The sequence below is a fragment of the Epinephelus lanceolatus genome, chromosome 11, assembly GCF_041903045.1.
Source record: "Epinephelus lanceolatus isolate andai-2023 chromosome 11, ASM4190304v1, whole genome shotgun sequence".
Taxonomy (NCBI): domain Eukaryota; kingdom Metazoa; phylum Chordata; class Actinopteri; order Perciformes; family Serranidae; genus Epinephelus; species Epinephelus lanceolatus.
In genome coordinates, this window is record NC_135744.1 from 14839567 (window position 1) to 14859703 (window position 20137).

Below are 20137 nucleotides of genomic sequence, written 5' to 3' on the forward strand. Positions count from 1 at the left end.
GTAAGGGCTATTTGACCAAGAAGGAGAGTGATGGAGTGCTGCGGCAGATGACCTGGCCTCCACAGTCACCGGACCTGAACCCAATCGAGATGGTTTGGGGTGAGCTGGACCGCAGAGTGAAGGCAAAGGGGCCAACAAGTGCTAAACACCTCTGGGAACTCCTTCAAGACTGTTGGAAAACCATTTCAGGTGACTACCTCTTGAAGCTCATGGAGAGAATGCCAAGAGTGTGCAAAGCAGTAATCAGAGCAAAGGGTGGCTATTTTGAAGAAACTAGAATATAAAACATGTTTTCAGTTATTTCACCTTTTTTTGTTAAGTACATAACTCCACATGTGTTCATTCATAGTTTTGATGCCTTCAGTGAGAATCTACAATGTAAATAGTCATGAAAATAAAGAAAACGCATTGAATGAGAAGGCGTGTCCAAACTTTTGGCCTGTACTGTACGTTAGAAGGCTCCTGCTACACAGATGAGTAGGACTGCAACTAATTATTTATTGTCGATCAGTGATTTGGTCTATAAAATGTCAGAAAATGGTGAATGACACTGTTTCCCAAAGCCCAAAACGACGTCCTCAAATGTCTTGTTTTGTCCACAACCCAAAGATTTTCAGTGTACTGTCATAGAGAACTCAAGAAAACCGAAAGTATTCACATATAAGAAGCTGGAATCAGAGAAAATTACTGAAACTGATTAATCGATTATTAAATCAGTTGATGATTAATTTAATTGTTGACAACTAATCGATTCATTGATGAATCACTGCAGCTCTCCCGACAATTATGTGTAGAATGCGGTCATCGGCCATTAAACTGCCATGTTTCTTGTTACGCCCCGACATGTATATGAGCTGACTTTGTCATTGAGAGGTGAAGGGGATGGTGGATGGCATGATATATTGGCGAGACGGCTGCCAAGCTGCAGGCTGCTGTTCGAGACCAACAAACAAAAACACCAGTCGTTCATTAGCGAGACATCAAGGCGTTTTCAGCAGCATTTGTGCCACCAAACATGAGTATTCGAAGCCACAACATAATCTTTACGCAACCGTAATCAAGTGTTTTTTGTTGTTTTTTTTTTTGCCTAAACCATAACCACACATTAACCAAAGCACTGTTGAAACATAAAGAAACTTGTAGTTTTAGCTATTTAATAAGGTGATAACGGCATTCTGAACATGCTCGTCAGTGTAGCAGGAGCCTTCTGACCTCTAGTGATATCGCTGATAACCAAGACTAAAGCTTATTTAAAAGAGTAATAACATTTAAAATGGGTGGATCACATGAGAATCACTAATACGCTACATAGCCTACCTGGAATAGCTCTCAAGGTAGAAACATCATGGCCAAGTCTCTACCAGCAGACTCACTTACACTGTTGCACAGTATATACTGTCATTTTGCCCAAACCTGTTCAGTATTATATTCAAGGATTTCAGTTTGGACAAACTAAAGATTTCCATCTCTAAGACACAATTGACAAACCAGGTTCTGTTATACAGTTTGCTCTTACATTTAAGAGTCTGTTTTGTTGTTTGGTTGCAGAGTTTGCCTTAGTCCCATGTTAAAGTGGCAAAAAACAGTTGATCAACAACAAAAATGATAAGTCAGTCTCAGCTTTTTGCTCCTCAGGACTCAGAAATGGAGTTTCTTTCTGGCTGTACTGTTTTTCACCACATTCAACAGTTGTTACAGAGAGAAATCTATTGCTGAAGAGAAAGAGATACCAGCTTCTCTATCAACAGAGCTCTGTGGGGGACGGCAAAATGCTGGGAAATGTAGGAAATCACAAACTAAAGCCAAAGTAGAGAAGGCAGGTTAGAGAAAGTGGATCCAACAAAAAAGTAATCTAGCTGCCAGCGGGGACACCCAGCAGCCTGTTGGCATTTTCAGCACCACAGGGTTCCACCTAATCCATTTCTGCCAATACAATTATGATTGGCATGCCGTTATCTCTGCATGTTGAGCTGGATGTCATGTCACAGTGAGTCACCAAAGGGCTCATGGGAAGCGTGGCAACTAGTAATGGAGCTGATGTGCCCGCATCATGTCTGTGAATGTCAGCGAGGACACTGCCGATGTCTCAGTTGACCTGTGAAGCCAGAGATGGTGGATGAGGAGGAGGCTGCTCAAAAATGGACAGGCAATCACTCAGCAGCAGACATATTGAATGGTCCCACATGGCTGCCACCCACAGTGTAATGAGGGTTACCAGGCCATGCTGCCTTTCTGTTGACTGAAGCTTGCAGGGACAGAGGCTTCATTTTACATTTTGATGCCAATGAACACCAGTGCAGCCATGACATGGCTGCTGGACTGTTCTGTTGAAAAATGTCAAATCCCATGGAAATAAAAATCCACCAGTCAGCCATTTCCCCATTTTCATTTAAAATATATGGCCTTGCAACACATCCTCACTCCCAGCTCATCATATACTGACGCTTGGTCAGTGGCCCTACTCTAGGTACCCCTCCAGTGTCAGTTTCGGATGCTTAGGGATGGCCTGTCAGTTTTTGCACCTTACATGCATTGTGTCTTTTCAAAATAAACTTCCATTTTCACAGGAAATGCATAGTCTTCTTTCAAAATAAAATTAGAATGTAGGTAAAAATGCTTTAGGTTTACTTTCTTAATTTTAGGGAACCAAAGCATGGGGTTAAGTTTAGAAGAAAATCATGGTTCGACTTGAAATAAGTACATTTTTTAGTAATGCAATATAGCGCCGCATGACATGCATCACATTTATCACATGACACACATAACTAGCAAAGTATGCTACACATACTAGCACATGGTGTTGTTATTTAAATAATTAAATTGACTTTTTGGTTTCACACAGGGAGAGATTTTTGTTCCATCCACCGTCCTCTTGTCTGTCCCATGTGGATTTTCGCACTCTTTATAGTACGGAAGTTGCTTAAAGCAAGCAAGTCAAAAAATCAGTCCACTGCTTAAGTGTGCCTTGGTATGTCAGTAGCCCCTTTTACACTGCCAGATTTTCCGCGAATGTTGGGCCGTTTTGCCAGCAAGCTCCGAGCGTTTAGACACACAGAGGCGGAATGGCGAGTTGATCCGAGGTGCCCAATTTTCCGCCTCGTAGGGTAGTCATATTGGCAGAACCCTTTTATTTTAAACAGTCCGAGGCGGCCTTCCACAATGGGAGGGGCTGTTGAAGACTTGTGGGAGGAGCTGTTGATGACGCCGCACGTGCGAGCCACTGACGGTGGATAAACAGGAAACAGCTGATAGCAGGAATTAGCGAGCAGCTAGTAGCAAGAGGGAAACACAAACCTGACAGACACTGTAAAGATGAGCAACTGAGGAGACAAAGAATTGCGCACCCGCTTTGCACTCACAAACGAAGAGGCCATTAACCATCAGATGACGGGGACGGTGAAGAACGGGCCGATTTAGGAGAGAATCACCGCCTGACTATCGCCGCCTGACTAGCCGCGGCTTCCCTCCCACGTCACTGTTTACGTCACATGCTGAGCCACATGTTTTGTCACTTGTTCACACCCCCCATTGCCCCAAAAAAGGTGCATTCTGTATAAACAAAAGTAGGTAGGCAGCATTTTGCCGCACTCCCCGATTTTGTTTTTATACTGCCAATGCTGAAAGAAGACTGATTGGGCTTTCCTGCGAATTTTCACAATTGATGCCGAGGACAACAGACAAAGCTCCAGCATTTGACGAGTTGGGAATGAGAACAGGTTGGACCGTTCTCAATTTCTATTCCAGACTGTTCTCATTTCTAAGTTGTCAAATTGATTGATTCGAGTGATTTTGGCCTTAGACACCGACACCAAAAGCCACCTTTAGCAGCGGTATGATTTGCCTCCAGGTGGCGTCAGTTTGTAGCACGGCTGAACAGAACCTTCTGTGGTGTTATCCTACATGGCCTCTGTTGTGGCAGTATGACAAGTGGCTGGACAGCGTCAGTTTAAAACGCTGCCAAAAATAATGTGATATAAGGAGCTGGAAAGTTCCTATAGGGCGAGTGGGAGGGGAGGTGGATGGGTCCAACAAACCCCAAACTTTCACCCGGGAGCCAAGCGTTCACTTCCGTATAAATGTAGAGCTAAACTATGATGGGGTTTTTTTCTGAACATAATCACGTGCTTTTGTTGACTTCCCAGTGTTGGTTGTGGTGTCCCGGAAAGTCAACAGCAGATGCAGGAGGATATCTAGTGTGTAATATGTAGACATCAAAGTCCACTGACACAGCGGCAATATGTGACATGATGGGATGAGAATGCGTTGTGTATTCTTGTCTGTACTTGTGTTCATGTGGACCCAACTACTGCAAGTCTTCATTTTCAAGTACGATAATAAGTGTTTTATCTCCAACCAATTTCTTTAAGACAGCTTTGAGATTAACCCTTTACATGCTGGTCAGTTTATCAAAGTAATGCCCTCTCGCAAATGTGATTTTCAGAGAGGTGAGATAGACCAGCAAGTGAGATACCATGGTTATCATCAGGGAGAACCGTCTCCTCTAAGCAAGCCATTCAATAATTCACAAGTGACACTGACTATTTTCTTTTGATCAAACTGCACTTGGAGTCAACATCAAATTTAAATAGAAAACCACCCTGTTCTCTTCAGGGCTGCCATGATGTTGCGCAAAAACAAAATAGGCTACAATAAACCAATAGATTCCAGGAATCCTGTTGTGCCTGAAAGAATGTCAGCACAATTAATATGCAACTGTAAATATCACCCATTATTGATAACTGCTCAGTTGGCTTCCTGTTTGTTACATTAGAGCCAGAACAGGTAAATTGGTGAGCTGCAGCTCTTAATTACTGTGGAAAGCAAAGTAATTACAGATCTATAAGCTTGTCACAGTGCGATCTTTATTATTTGTCACTTGAACACAATGCTTTTGTCTGTGCTGGGATCCTTTAATCAGATTCATATATGCTTTATTGATTAGCCTTGTGGCAAAGGTTAGTGATGTAAACTAACTGGCTCATCTGGATTCAAGCTTGAAGCAGCTGTTTAAGTAAGTTTTCCTCAACAAAATATGCTAAGAAACTGTCCATGTAATGACTGGCCTGTGGCGTTATTTAGCACTGACATGACTCAGCTACTCGAGGACCTTGTAGAGAAATGGGTCCTCAGAGACCTCTGTAATTCTGAGATGGACTCAAAACAGTCTCACCTTGTGAGATCGTTCCCCGCACCCTGAGCCTGTGGCAGCGGAGCTGAGGTGTTGCACTGGCCTATAAACTGCTCCCTGAACAATTACACACACTGAGCATCATTCTCTCTCTTACACAAACATCTGTCTGCGTCTTAATAGCTTTTCCGGCACTTTCCTCGTGTCTCCACTGAGACAGAAGGCCAAGATAACGTAAGGCACACTAATGTACATTTAGCCTCTTGGAATGACATTGCAGCTGTTGAAACTGTCTTTATTGAACATGATCTGTTTTGATGTCTTTTTCATGCCCATATTCCAGAGTTGACCAAATGTTGCTTTTATCATTTTAAAATTAATTTCAGCACTTTTACTGTGTGTTAAAAGTTGACACTTAGATGCAGACACACTTTGATAAACACTTAGAAAGCAATGCTTTCGGACAAGCCCCATTTGTCGGTGGCAAGCGTCTCCCTCAGAAGTGTTTTTAAAAGGCATATGTTTCCTCCAGCACAGCATTTCACTCTCAGCAAGGCGTGATCCCTGCTTCTGTTTCCCTGGAGTGCAGTAGTCTGCTGTCTCATTGTAACTGTTATAGTACATCATAGCTACACACCTGGTCCGGCTGTGACTTTTCTCTGTTTTGTGCGTTGGTAAGATCTGATATAAAATCAATCTGATCAATGCAGCCAGTCTCACTGCTTATATTTGCAGTAAGTCTCAAACAGCCTCAAATCTGCAGCTATGTTCTGACTCTAATAGAACATATTTCTTCCTATAATATACCTACCTACAAACTTTTTGTTTGCATTCAACATTCAAAATTTAAGATGTGAATACAGTTCAACATTAAATGTTTCTGGAAACTACAGATATGTTATGTTTACATGTTATCACTGCACATAGTGGAAACACTGGACCAGATTGCTCTGAGACAAGGGAGGCTTAACTTCCCCTAAATTTTCAAAGAAGAAATGGTCAAATATGCACTATTGAATTGATTTACAATACATTAAACATGCGCTAGGATGCGTTTCACATCACGACTTTGATGTTCAAACGTCAGCTGTTTATCACCACTGTTCAAATGCGACCTCCCTGTCATACATTCTCGTATCAGCACGGTGGACGCGGAGCCTCCAAGCATTCCTATGAGACAGCGCTGAGCAGGTTTTTTTCATGCAGCAAAGCGAGACGGTCATTGGGTAAATGCGACAAAATCATCACTTCCAGGGAGGCTCAGCTTCCCTGGGACCTAATGGAGCAGTAGGCGGGAGGGGATGCTCGGTGTTTGCATGATGATTGGAGGAATTGCCTAAAATGCGGAAACCCTTTGTGATTGACAGCGCTTGGGAAATACCCACCAGCATCGTTGCATTTTGAGCTCAGTCCCATGCAGATATTTGCGAGTGGAGTCCTCTGACTTATTTCCATAAGCGATATAGCTCATTTTCACCGTTGGTAAACTCATCTGAAAATCTCTGAGGTGTGTGTTGCTGTGGTTCTATGGCATGAGTGTGGTTGAAAAACGGCTTCAATGAAATGTTCCTATTATAAGTTACTGCCTCGCTACAATATGACAAATTTTATGATGTGAACTTAAAGTGAGCTTCCCCTGTTTGAAAGACTAGCAGCCGCCACTGCACTGTCGTTATGGTGGGGTTAGGTTTAGGCACAAAAAAACACTTCATTATGGTCAGGAAAATATCATGTTTTGGCTTAAAGCACCTGGTTCTGGGGGCACAATCAAACAAGGAACAGCAGCGACATGACAGGCAAAAACAATGGCTTTTTGTGGCACTATCCCCTGCGACAAGTCGTCACAAAACACCCAGGTTTGGAGCCTCAACATTTGCTGTAAAAACAGCAACAGGTCCCTAAAAAACACTCATCTTTGGAGCCTAAAAGCAAATCTAAACAAAATAATGACTCACTAAAACACAACTGCTTTTGTTGGTAACTTGGTCTCGAGCAGTAGCCTGCAGCTCAGCAGCTGTCTCAGCTAGGTGGCACTCCATCCACCCTCCGCTGACAAAGTCACCTCATGTATTACATCACTTTAGAAACTTCAATATAATATGTGTAAAATGTGCAAATGTTACATGCTTGTGGTTTGCAGAAACATATATTACCAACATTTTCTTTTGGCGAGTGGGCTGGATAAAAACACTGTCAAAATTCAACCAGCACTTAAGAGAAACTGAAATTGTTGTACTTAACTTTCCTCTTGACCAGCTGTGGTGCTGACAGCAGCACAGATGTAACATCTAAGGAGACATGAAGGTTTTGGACAGAGTGAAAACATGCTTCAAACCAAGTGTTTGTCAGATTTCATCCAACAGCATCTGAAACCCCTTTTCTGAAACATGCAATCTGACATCTAAAACATTCATGCGTCTGGTGGACATCTGCACACTAGCTGCAAAGGCACCCGATCTCCTCCTGCTAGTGCAAGCGCTTAAGTGTAAGGTCACAACTGTACATTTAAAATGAAAACTAGATGTTTAAAGGTAAAATTCATCAAAGCATATTTGTGAATATATCATCATACCAAGTCGTTTGCACCACTGAACACTGTTACTTTGTGAAAACTTAACTTGAGTCGTTGCCATACCAAATATTCACATTGTAAATACGTGGTGAAGTGTTTTCCAAGTCATACACTGTTACATCAGGACAGCTGCACAGTTATTTCCTCTTGATAGTTTGTCTTTTCTCCACACCAAAGCTGCCTAAAGCACATGATAATAGTCTTGTCCATATCTCTTCAAGCAGTAGCCCCCCTCCCCTCTGAGTGGAACGTCCAGCCTGTGCAGTGGGAAGTGTTTGTGTGCGTGTGTGTGTTGGCGTGCGTATGTGTGTGTTTGTGTGTAAGCTTATGTTTATCTCTGCACTGCCTTTGGTTCCCTTTGATTTCCCTTAAGCCTTATGTCTTTTGTCATGTTCTGGTCTTCTGAATGCTTGCTTATGGGTGTCATTTGTTTTCTCCCCCTGCCCCGCTCCCTCCCTGCCTCCTCCCCCCTCCCCCATTTCTCCTTTATTTGCATGCTGTTCCTCCTGTTCCACACCTCCCTCCTCAACTGCCATGTCCTCTCCTTGTGTGCTCAGACACTGCGCCCAGCACTGAACCTGCAGCTCATGGTTGGTATCTCTACTTTCCTCTTTATGTCTCTCTTTTTCTTTTTTTTTTTAACTTGTATCCTTTCTCTGCAGCATGCCTACTTTTACTGTTGCAAAGTTGACAGCTGTGCCAGGCTGCCCAGCCTGGAAATGTCAGCTATGTGCCTGGCGTCAGTCATGTATTGATCCAACAGACCTGTCTTTTGAGGCCACAGAGCACCTGCCAAGGAGCAGGCAGACTACGTTTTATTTTTGTTGCATTAATTGTGCCACAAAGATATATTTATATCATTTACTGTCACTGCATAGATCCAGACATTGCATAAACACCCTGTTTAAAAAAACAGAAGCTTCTCATTCTCCTTGCTGGAACTACACATGTGAAATGGTTGCACCAAGCAACCAATTACAGTGGTTCCCTGAAGGTGCCACAGAGGAATAAAACCCACTCTGAGGCCAGGACTGATTATATCAACAGCATGAGACGATTCTGTGTGGAGGCAAAAATAGACCTCATTTTCCGGTTTTCATTAATTTGAATGAAGATGATACGCATCATTTTCTCATTTTGCCTAATTTGCATCCCTTTTTTTCATCTTTTTGTGGCAGCAGTTTTGTAATTTGTGTGAACAAATTCATGAGCTTGTGGCCACAAACTTTCTATTAAGCATGTGCTCAGTTTTCTCCATCAGGAAGTTTTAAGCAGACCTCGTTCCCTTGCTATAATGATCAAATTAGGGGCTTCAGAAAATGAGCCACGCGCACCTATTAACCTTCTGTTTGTGGCTGCTTAGTTAAACACAATCACATACAGGAATATGCATAAGGTTTCATATAGGTAGACAAAACAAACGCACCTGTCAGATTACCTCAAACCAAGAAGAACCTTTGGGTCCCCTGAGGTTTTGAGCGCATTTTGCCGGTATGGTAATCCAGCCTTGCTTGCCATAAAAAATTACATTTACATGATTTTAATGCTCTGTTACTTGTTTATTTTCAATGAATGGTCAGATTTGATCAAAATTAAAGATAGGGCCAGATGGGCTCAGTGATTGCCGAGGCGTGCGAGTTGTAAACAACTCAAGTGTTTCAGAGAAAACAGCCAGCCTATCTTTTTAAATGATAAAGTTTGATGACTCATACTTCCCAGGGGGGTCCGTTTAAAAATGGTACAGGCATTTGACATGGACAGGTTTCTGCTCTTCTCACTCAGTTTGAATTATTTTTTCGCAATTTATGTCCTGAGTCATCGGACCTCTTGTGCTGCAGATTTTACAATTAGGTTTGCTATTTAAGATGGAGTGCACGAGTGAGGTACCCATTTGATATTATAGTCAGAATCAAATCTCTGGTGACATTTTTATCCTTATGTAACCCAAAAACAATTTAAATAATAACTATAGAAATGAGGATCTGTATTAAAATGGTATTTTACTGCACAGGAAGTGTTTTATTATTAACAGTGTTTAAATGTCGTGCATATAGAATTGATTCCTTCAGACACATTAAGGTAAAAGCTATTTCCCCTTTCCATCGCTCATGCAAGTTCTTTTACTGCCAACTGTGAGTGTTAAATTCAGTAGAACTGCAGACTGAAGCTGTAAATGAAGATCATTACGTAATCTTTCATTTGAATGTGGATTACCACCATAATCACTCTGCCTGTGTGTGCCAGCCCATTCTCCAGAAGAAAATGTTGGCATTGTATGCTTCTGCAATCCACCAAGAAGTTATATTTGCATGTTTCATATGTATCTTATCAACATTTACAGGGTACAACCTTGGCAAGATACCCACAGAGCTGCAGACCACTGTTAAAGATCAACAAACAACAACACCGGTTGCGATTTAGTGAGTCATTGCTGTGGTTGCAGCAGATCTGCAGGCACCAGACATGGGTATTTTGTAGCAACTCATCACTGTTTTTCCAGCGGGGACAGTCAGTGGCATGAAAATTGGTTGTTTATTCTGTTTCCTGCTGGGAATGCTCCACCTGGACATGATCTTTTTCCTTCCTCCACATGTTGACTACAGCATTGTTGAAACCAACCGGGTCTCACTATGAAGTCATCGAAATCCGACGCTTGGGCAGTGACTGAAAGAAAACAACGAAAAAAAGCTGTCCTTAAATGTCGGCATGATATGTGGCTGGTCACGTAGTTTAACAGAGCGTAAGATGGATCAGGAGTTTGCCGCGGCAACTGCAGTGATGCAGGCATTGTGCCGGACTGTTGAGATGACAAGAAAGCTGAGCCGGAAGGCAAAGCATTCAATTTACCGGTCCATCATACGTCCCAACCCTCACCTATGGTCATGAGCTCTGGATAATGACTGAAAGAATGAGGTCGCGGATCTAAGCAGCTGAAATGAGTTTCCTTAGAAGGGTGGCTTGGCTCAGCCTAAGAGATAGCGTAAGGAGCTCGGACATCTGGAGGGAGCTCAGAGTAGAGCCGCTGCTCCTTCGTGTCAAAAGCATCCAGCTGTGGTGGTTCGGGCATCTGATCAGGATGCTTCCAGGGTGCCTTCCATTAGAGGTGTTCCGGGCATGTCTAACCTGTGGGAGGCCCTGGGGCAGACCCAGAACACACTGGAGGGATTATATATCTCAACTGGCCTGGGAACGCATCAGGATCCCCCAGGAGGAGCTGGAAAGTGTTGCTGGGGAGAGGGACGTCTGGAGTACTACATGAATGAGAATAATTGATATAATCAGCATAGGTTGGCATGTTTACTATATCACAGTGATGGTAGTGGTATAGGAGGCCGTTGAAGTGCCTCCTGACATGCTGTTGACTTCCTGTGTCAGACAGACACGCCTGCAGCTGAAGTGAGGTCCTCTCCCTGTAAATGATGTTGGCAGCCTGTATTGGCCGGTCCACAGATGCTTTTTGTTTTTCAACATTTACGAGGTTTTGAACGGTTGCCCTGGATACTATAATGTGTCCCAGCTCATACTCATTTTTAAGTGGAAATATTTAACTGCAGTAATTCATCATGAATATATTTACTGTATGTTAGCTGGAGCTTTCACTAGAAACTATGGGTTAAATACAATAATAAGCAGCTGTATAGAATCAAGACTGTGGATATTACAAGCAAGCAGCAACCTCCAAGGCTGAAAAATGAAGCCAATGCTGAAGTGCCAAAAACTGCAGTTCCTCTAATGGCCACTTGAGGCTGGCTCCAGAAGCCATCATTCAGTATGAATTTGGCTGCTAAAAGATCTTTTTAGATTTAAACAAAAGCTTTACGAGAGTGAGTGTCAGCTCATTGTTGACTATCTTGCTTCACTCTCATAGCAACCAAATCTCCAGAACAAAAGTGGCCATTGTACATTTCTACAAACCACTGATGTTTTACATATGCACATTCGAGGAACATTAAAACTTTATGTTTCAACAAAGCTGTGGTGAAGGTGTGTTTAGATTTAGTCACAGACACCACTTGGTTATGGTTCAGAAAAGGCCGTGTTTGGGCTTAAAATACCAGTTTTAAGAGCACAGTTCCAGCTGGAACAGCAGCAATATGTTGGTTAAAAAACAACCACTCGGTGCACCCATTTGCTCACCTGGTAGAGCAGGTGCCCATGTACAAAGGCTGTATCCTTGCCGCGAAACACAGGATGAATTTTAAAAAGCAGCTGCCTTTTCATGCCTCTATCCTGACCAGAAATGAGTTGATGTCTTGATAGAAAACAAATGCTTTTCATACCACTATCCCAGCAGGAAACTCAGGGATGTCTCAGTAAGAACCAACTGCTTTTCATTCCACTATTCCGGCAAGAAACACAGCTATGTCTTGGTAAAAAAGTGACTGCTTTTCATGGCTCTGTCCCAAAAGGAAATGGGGTGATGTCTTGGTAAAAAACAACTGCTTTCCATTCTACAATCCTGACAGGAAACGCAGTAATGTCTGTGAAAAGCAACCACTTTTCATGGCACTATCCCCGCTGGAATAACAGCAACAGGTTGCTACAAAACACCCTTTTTCTGTCTAAAAACCAGCAACAATTTGCTAAATCACAACCAGTTTTGTTGTTTGTTAGTCTTGAACTGTGGTCTCCAGATTGGCAGGAGTCTCACCAAGATGATGGCCATCCCTCATCCCCTCCACTTTGTGACTACAAAGTCAGCTCATATACTTCATCACTTTAGAAATACTGATATATGTATGAAACATGCGAAAGTAACATATTCATGGTTTGCAGGAATGCTGCTCATGGTGCTGTTTTCAGCCGCAGCAAGCAGCTGTTTTTTAGTCAAAAAGCTGTGATAAACCCTCTGTACACTACCTGCTCAGCATCAAACAGCAGACAGACAGAGAGTATCTAGTGCACATAGTGGAGCATTTAGCAGCTAAAGAGCCAGATATTTCCCTAAGGTATTAGTAGAGATCAAAAACAGAGCTAAAAGAGAGTGAATATTAGACTTAGATTAACCAGGTGGCCAGAAACAGGACTTTAAATGAATGACAATGTTGTTCTGTGTCTGCTGGTTGTGTAAATAAGCAACTCTTTGCCAACAAGGTCGTCATATCAACTTAAAAGGTGATGATGTGTAAATGTCGTGTGGCAAAGTGGCCAATAAAATCAGCCGTTGCAGGCTTAAGTACATTATGAAGTGGAAATGCTGAAGAGGTTTGAAAACCTGTTACTTGTTTGACTTTGTGTACATCTTTTGTTTGCAGTAGATGTCAAAGAAGCAGGTGTAATTAATGTGTGTTTAAGCAGCCCACTGCCAGTCTAAATGCCAAGTAACGCTAATAACTGCATTATCATACTGTATATCATTTTGTTTAAAAAAAAAAAGGATTTTTAGTTACAATATTTCCCTCTCATAAAATATTTGTAAAGGGCAAAAGAACATGGGCTTAAACCAGATGAATGGATTTTCACGGTGGATTGATGGAGATGGGATTTCATTAATATGCATACACGATTTTGGTGAATGAACATTAGCGGAAGGTTCAGGTGTTGTATCGAATATTTAAATATAATTAACACTCACTTATTCCACAAGGCTTATGCCGATGTGAAATCGGGCTTTCAGTGGAAATATTAGGCAGGTTTTTTCTTTTTTTGTACCAGCTGACAAATCATGTTTTGACCCGTGAAATGCCTGCTTTTTCTTTTCCTTAATGCATTCACCAGCCGCACAACAAACACACACGCAACAGAGCCTTCCAACATTTCTTAATGCAAATATAACCTTAAGAACAAGCCCACAACATATAGACCACATTTTCCACATCAAATGCATCATGCTCATTTTTCCTTGAAGGTTAAAACTGGTTTGTTCTGAAAATAGTGCTGTGTGGTTTCCACTCCAGGAGATAAAACCATAAATCCAGCTGCTTTATAGAGGTTACCAACAATGATCTGTGAAGTGTAAGAATGAAAATGGGATGTTGACAAGACGCCATTTATTTTAGATATACTCAAGGTCAGCATTGAGACATCAATTTAATTCAAATACAGGTGAAGTGTTTGTCCCCTGTTCATTTTAATACCTCACTATATGACACATGAAATTGTCAGGTCATTTTTTCCTCTCCTGTAGTATATTGTTAATATGTAAAGAAAAAAAGAAATCAAGAAAAACTCATAGTGGAGCATTTAGCAGCTAACGAGCCAAATATTTCCCTCAGGGGTTGGTAGAGACCAAAATGGGGCTACGAGAGAGGGAATGCTGAAATCATGTTCATCAGTTGGACACAAACACGACTCCAAATGAATTATATTGTTGCTCTGTAGCGGCTGGATGCGTAAGGATGCAACTGTTTGCGAACAAGTTTTCCATATTAGCGTTAAAAGTGATGTTATGATGTGGTCGAGCAACCCATTATCACTCCCATCGCATCAAATACTGACACTGATATGCTGCTGGACAGCATCAGTTTGAAAGACAGCCGGTGACAACATAAGGAGCTGGAAAGTCCCTATAGGGCAGACGGGAGGGGCGGTGAATGGGCCCAACAAGCACACTACCCGTATAAATGCAAAGCCAGTGATGTGTTTTTTTCTAAGCCTAACCACATGCTTTTGTTGCCTAAACCTAGGTATGTCCAAAGTCCGGCGGCCCACAGACCAAATTTAAACAGCCCCCCACTTGTCTTTCAAACATACTATACTGTATGTGGCCTGCTACACTGTATAGTTCACTTGCATTTTGTCCAGTCACCTCACAATGGCAGAACTAATGTGTTTTCATAAACACGGTAAACAAGCAAACAAACAGTTAACTAACAGCAGACATTTCCTGCTTGGTACCTAACATAGCCACAGGAGAGGAGCATTAAGTCGACAGCGAGGGCCACTGCTTTCAAGAAAGCTGAATACTTTTTCAATGAAAGATGAAACTGTTGCGTTTGTCTCATTTGTATGTGATTAGTTTTTTAATCACCCATTTGATGCGAGAAGCAGCTGGCCCCCAGGTATTTTCACATTATCTAATTTCCCCCCCTTCAAAAAGTTTGGACCTACCTGCCTAAACCTAACCATGTGCTTTTTGTTGACGTCCCTTTGTTGGAAGAGGCTTCCCAGAACTTCAACAGTGGACACAGGGGGATATGTAGATGGTAAAAATCCGATGAGGAAGCGGTGATATGTGACAAATTGGGATGAGAACATGTTGGATAATCTTTCCTTGTTATTATACTAGCACACTTATTGTTATTTAAATAACTTGATTGACTTTTCTCCTAGTTGAAAGTACAGAGTTCATTTGACCCATCCACCTCCCTCCCGTCCACCCTATATGGACTTTCTGAATTTATATACTACGGTAGCTACTTGGATTGCAAACAATGCCACCACATGGTGCGTCTGCCACGCTAAAGGGTGCTTGGTGCGTCAGTATCTGATGCCGGGGGCCAATGACCAAGCGTTGTCACAGGGTTGGTTCACAGCTTGATTCTGCTGCCCACATGTGAACAAGACATCAGTTATTGCAGCATTAACAGGTGGAAAACAAACAGGAGAGACAGACATATCAATCAAGCACAGTCCGTATACACCCACATAGTCCTGAGGAGAGGTCTGATCAGCCAGTCACCCATGTGGGTGTCCAGTCTGAATACAATACAGACAGTAGTTCAGTAAATAGTGAATCACTTTGTTTTGACTTGGATTTCAAGCCTTGATTCAATGAATATTGTCAGTGATGAGTCAGTGGCTGAAAATGCATCAATAAGCACATCAGTAACATGTGTCCCCGGGGGCAGAGAGGGTCAGCAGCTAGGCCAGAGGAAGTTGTGAAAATAAAGAATCAACTCCACAAACTGTGCAACACCTGCAACAATACCTTCATAGCTGTTTAATTGTATGAAACACAGCTGCAGCTCATGATCATTAAACAGATAAGTTTGAGTAAAGCAAGTTAATGAGTTGCATTAACAATAGTCAATGTTATTGAGATTTCTGACTGAAGGGCTCACTTAATTTAGATAAACAGCAGTCGCTGTAGCTCAAGAGATAATATGGTAAAGCTTTATAGTGCTTTATATGAAAGCACTATATAAATCAACTTCTGGCCTTCATCAAGGTCATCTTCATGCCAATGCTTTGGTCTAATAATAAAGTTGTGTTGCTGGTAGTGATGCCCAGGTTGGGATTTTTTAAAACCTGCACCAACCCGGCCCCTTGGAGATCCAGTCCACCCTGCCTGACCCACAAACATATACAGTCCATCCTCATTCCTAACTCGGCAATTGCTGCCACTTTGTCCGTGATTTTGGCGTCAGACACTGACGCGAAAAGGCCCTTTTTGCAGTGGTCTGATCCGCCACCAGGCAGTTAGAGTTTATAACATCACTGGTAGCAAGGTAATGTAATGAGCTGAAAAGTCTCTATAGGGCAAGGAGGGGAGGTGGATGGGTCCAACAAACCTCGGACTTTCACCCAGGAGCCCACTGTTCACTTCCCATAACGATGCTGAGCCAAGTCTTTTTCTAAACCTGACCAAGTGTTTTTGTTGCACAAGGAAATAAACATAAATATTAGGTGTTTAAGCAACATTCGAAGTTTAATTTGAACAAGACTGTATGCACGACAGACACAATGCAAGGCAGAAATCCACACAGCGTCCTGGAGCGTCAGCAACAGACACAGGAGGATACCCAGTGCATCATATGTAGACATGAATATCTACTATTCAAGCAGCAATATTTGACAGGTTGAGATGAGAATGTGTTGAGCAGGGGCTTAAATGTAGACAATGCAGGCAGGTTGGTTGCACTGGGGCCCATAGAGAGAGTGGCCCCTCCAACTATATGTTGGGCAGAAAACAGGTTTTTGTGAGTACTTTAAATTGATACCTTAGAAATATGCCTGTATTCAAAGACAGACTCCATTTGTCATTTGCTGTAAATGCCTTTGAAAAGACAAACCTATCTCGATCACAATCTTCTTTTCTTTTTTTGTAAAATAGCCAGTAGCAATCTGTAATAAAATATGTTAGTAAATATACGCCTAGTCTCCATAAACAACCCGGTCTTGCTCCAAAGTCATCAAAATCTGCCGTTTGGGTAGTGACTTGCGGCATCAGACACCTCGGCATAATACATGTCCGTCGAGGTGACGAAAGTCCACGTGGGGTGGGTGAGAGTGGTGTTGGATGTGTCCAACAAAGAAGGACTTTCACCCAGGAGGTGTTAAGCCAAACCTTGTTCTTTTTTCTTAAACCAAACCACGTGTGTTAGGAAAAAAAATGTTAGCTTGTGGTGTTGTACCAATGAAGTGCGTTTATTTTGAAGGAGACTGTATGTAAACGGTAAATTTCCTGTGAAAACGGAAGTGTACTTTGGAAGAAGACAATGCATGTTACAGGCAGAACTTGACACAGCGTCCCCAAACGTCAACAACCAACTCACCCAGGGTACCTTTCACGTCATATCTTGACGTGGAAAGTCTATAACAAAACGTCGATATGTGACGAGGTGGGAGCGTGAATGTGTTGCCATAAACTATAAATAACCTATAAAAAACTATACAATTAGATGAATAATCCCTTATTTCCGTTGGTATTTTTGTCATATAGATGTGATGATGACATCTGGGTAATGTGTATGTTGGTATTAACCAGTGTCAAGTCTCTATTTGATCATGTGATGATAAGATAATATGGTAGCTTTAGGCACATAACCCTGTGTCTTAGGGCCCATTATAAGAGCGGTCACTGGGGCCCATTGTAACTACCTATCACCACTGGTGTTGACAATAATCAATTAGCCTGATTGGACCCAGTGAGCTCCAGAGTTTGTTTTCAACACCATCTCTTAGTGTATAACTCATGTTAAAAAACAGACTTAATTTGTGATTATTTTGAGTGCCTTTTACTTTGTGCTCCCTTTAGGTGTCATTAACAATTAAGATTAAGAATCTGGGTGTCAACGGGGCAATCTCCAAAAATGACAATGTATTTGAAAAATGCTAATTCATGTCTTTATTTCCGTGCCCAGTGTGTGACACCAAGTCAGATCCTGTTAGAAAACCATCAGCGCTGACCGCCTGGCTCCCCATATCCTCTCAAATGTTGTTGCCATGGCGATGCCCCGCTTGTCGTGACTAAAAGAGAGAGGAAGCTGAGACACTATTGAGCTCGAAGGCTCTTCCCGAGATTGTCCATTTCCCTCTAAAATAGGCCAGGTACAGGGGAAGAGGCGTGGAGGGCAGGCGGGAACAAATTAAACATGCGGCAGAGAAAAGAAGAGGCTCTGAGATGAGCTGCCAGTGGACTGGAGAAGTGGGTGTTGAAACGTTGTGTTCTTATAAATTAAGCTTTAGCTCTGATGCTGAAATGAGAGAGAGAGACCCAGAAACTGGAAAAACTCCAACATAATGGCTGATTTTATTATGCATGTGGATAAACACCGCTGCACTTCTGGCTCTCGGAAGCTCTTGTGGTACAAAGTCATTTTCACTTGTGAGACCCACAGAGTTAAAGGCGCTCAATCGAAACAAAAACTACAGGAAAAAGAGCTGCGTAAATGCTCACACAGTAGAATGAGCTGAAGCTATACCAACTCGGAGAATAAAGGAGGGAACAAACAACTTGATTACAAAACCTTTCTCACTTACTTTGACCAAAACAGAAAAAAATATCTCCTTAAAAAACACAAACAGCACTTGAGCACTTGTTTTAAAGGGATGTCAAGGAACTGGGGAGGATTGCACAACAAATCACACACACAAATGATTCATGCTGGGTTTGGTTACTATCAAAAAAAATGTTTTTATAAGGGATTTAGTATTTATCCACTAGAGTTATGTTAAGCTTTAAAACCGTATTAAGACCATTGTGAATGGCGATATTAAGAGAGGTAATACAGACTTCTGTTGGTGGCTTGTAAGAAAATTCTTAGGAGGGTGAAATTACCTACCTAAGAGATTTATGAATACTGAATCACAGGCTGCTTTCAAACCTAGAGTTGTCTTGCTTTGGTCTGAATCAGGGACTCATGTTGTTACAAAGTTGAATAATTGCCTAGAGTTGGTTCATGTTCTCACAGCAGCATTTACAAGTGGACCAGATCAAATGCCTTGCCCCAGAAAGCTGCTCTTGATTGGTCAGAATTTCCATGTGGGAAAAATCCAGGAAGTAAAGCAGACGTTGAAGAAGAGTACACTTGCAAGATAAATGCGACACTTTCTAATGTCACAATGGAGGGACAACTACGCAGGTTGATTTTAGCGCTGCTCATCGTGGACTATATTGCTGTCATTGTTCATTTTAGTCAAACCATACAGTTTGAAAACGAGGCGCGGCTCCAACTAGAAAACAATGTTTTGATGCATTGGATGTGCTGAATGTGCATATTAAGGCAGTACAGGAGGAGGTGCACATTAATAATCCTCCAGGACTGTAACATGCTCATGTTTAACCCAAACAATGTGTCATGTGACTGCAGTTGGTTCAGATCCAGGTCGGAACACGTTCTCACTACAAACGAACCGCACCAGAGTTCGTTTGTAACCGGACTGAGACCACCTCTTCAAGAAGGTCTCTGTCTGGTTCTTTTTGGTGCGATTGCTGTGTTCACACCTGCCCAAACAAACCGCACTTAGGGGGCAAACAAACTTGAGTTTGATTGAACCGAACCAAACAGGGCAGGTGTGAAAGCACCCTCAGTATTTCTAATAGTCTGGCCCCAGCTCTGTTTTCAGTCATAAACTGGCAGTAAATTAGTATAAATCCAAATTATTGTGTTCCAATAACATACTATATACTATAAAGCACACACTGTTTGTTTTTATTCACCAGCACCCATTTAAAACACACCTGTTTAAAGCAGGCCAACTGCTTGGCCTATGCCGTATTGCTGCTTGCAGCTTTTTGTTCAAACACCTTCACTCTCGACACTGCACTTCCTTGGATCCTGAGCAGTGCACCTGGGCCCCAAACAGCTATAGATCTATTATGATGTTTGGATATGAAAAATATTGAACTATGTTGCTAATCTAACTCACTGCACACCAAAATAACAGAAGGCCCCCAAAGCACTAAAAAAATATGCAGCTCAATAGTATTTACTGTGAACTTCTGCTTCAAAGAAAATCATTTTACTATTAAATTTACCTGACGGAGACGTGTTATTAAGTGCATCACAGATTTAGATTCTGCTCACAAATTATAATAATTAAATATGATGCATTATTATTCATTAACTATTCAGCATCATATCTAAAGTGAAAGCTCCACCTTGAATAGGTTGGAAGTAAATTCAAGTACAGTGTGCTGATAATTCCTCTTTTTCCCTCTTCACTTTGAGTACAAATTTGAATGAAGGACTTTTACTGTGCAGCACTGAGAGTTTTACTCATAAGAGTTTTACTGCAGAAAAAAATGTTTCAATGCAAATAGCCAACAACAT

General features: G+C 41.9%; 1 protein-coding gene across 5 annotated transcripts in view; it reads left to right on the forward strand.

Annotated features, from left to right (window-relative positions):
* The window catches only part of cadm1a (cell adhesion molecule 1a), a 612111-nt gene that overhangs the window by 554728 nt on the left and 37246 nt on the right, over positions 1–20137 (forward strand). For 3 of the 5 annotated variants that reach the window (XM_033638931.2, XM_033638957.2, XM_033638939.2), the window contains one exon: positions 8258–8290. The exons of the other annotated variants lie outside the window; for them this stretch is intronic. In XM_033638931.2, the coding sequence (XP_033494822.1) occupies positions 8258–8290 (33 nt within the window). The remainder of the gene's footprint in view (positions 1–8257; positions 8291–20137) is intronic. 5 annotated transcript variants of the gene reach the window in all.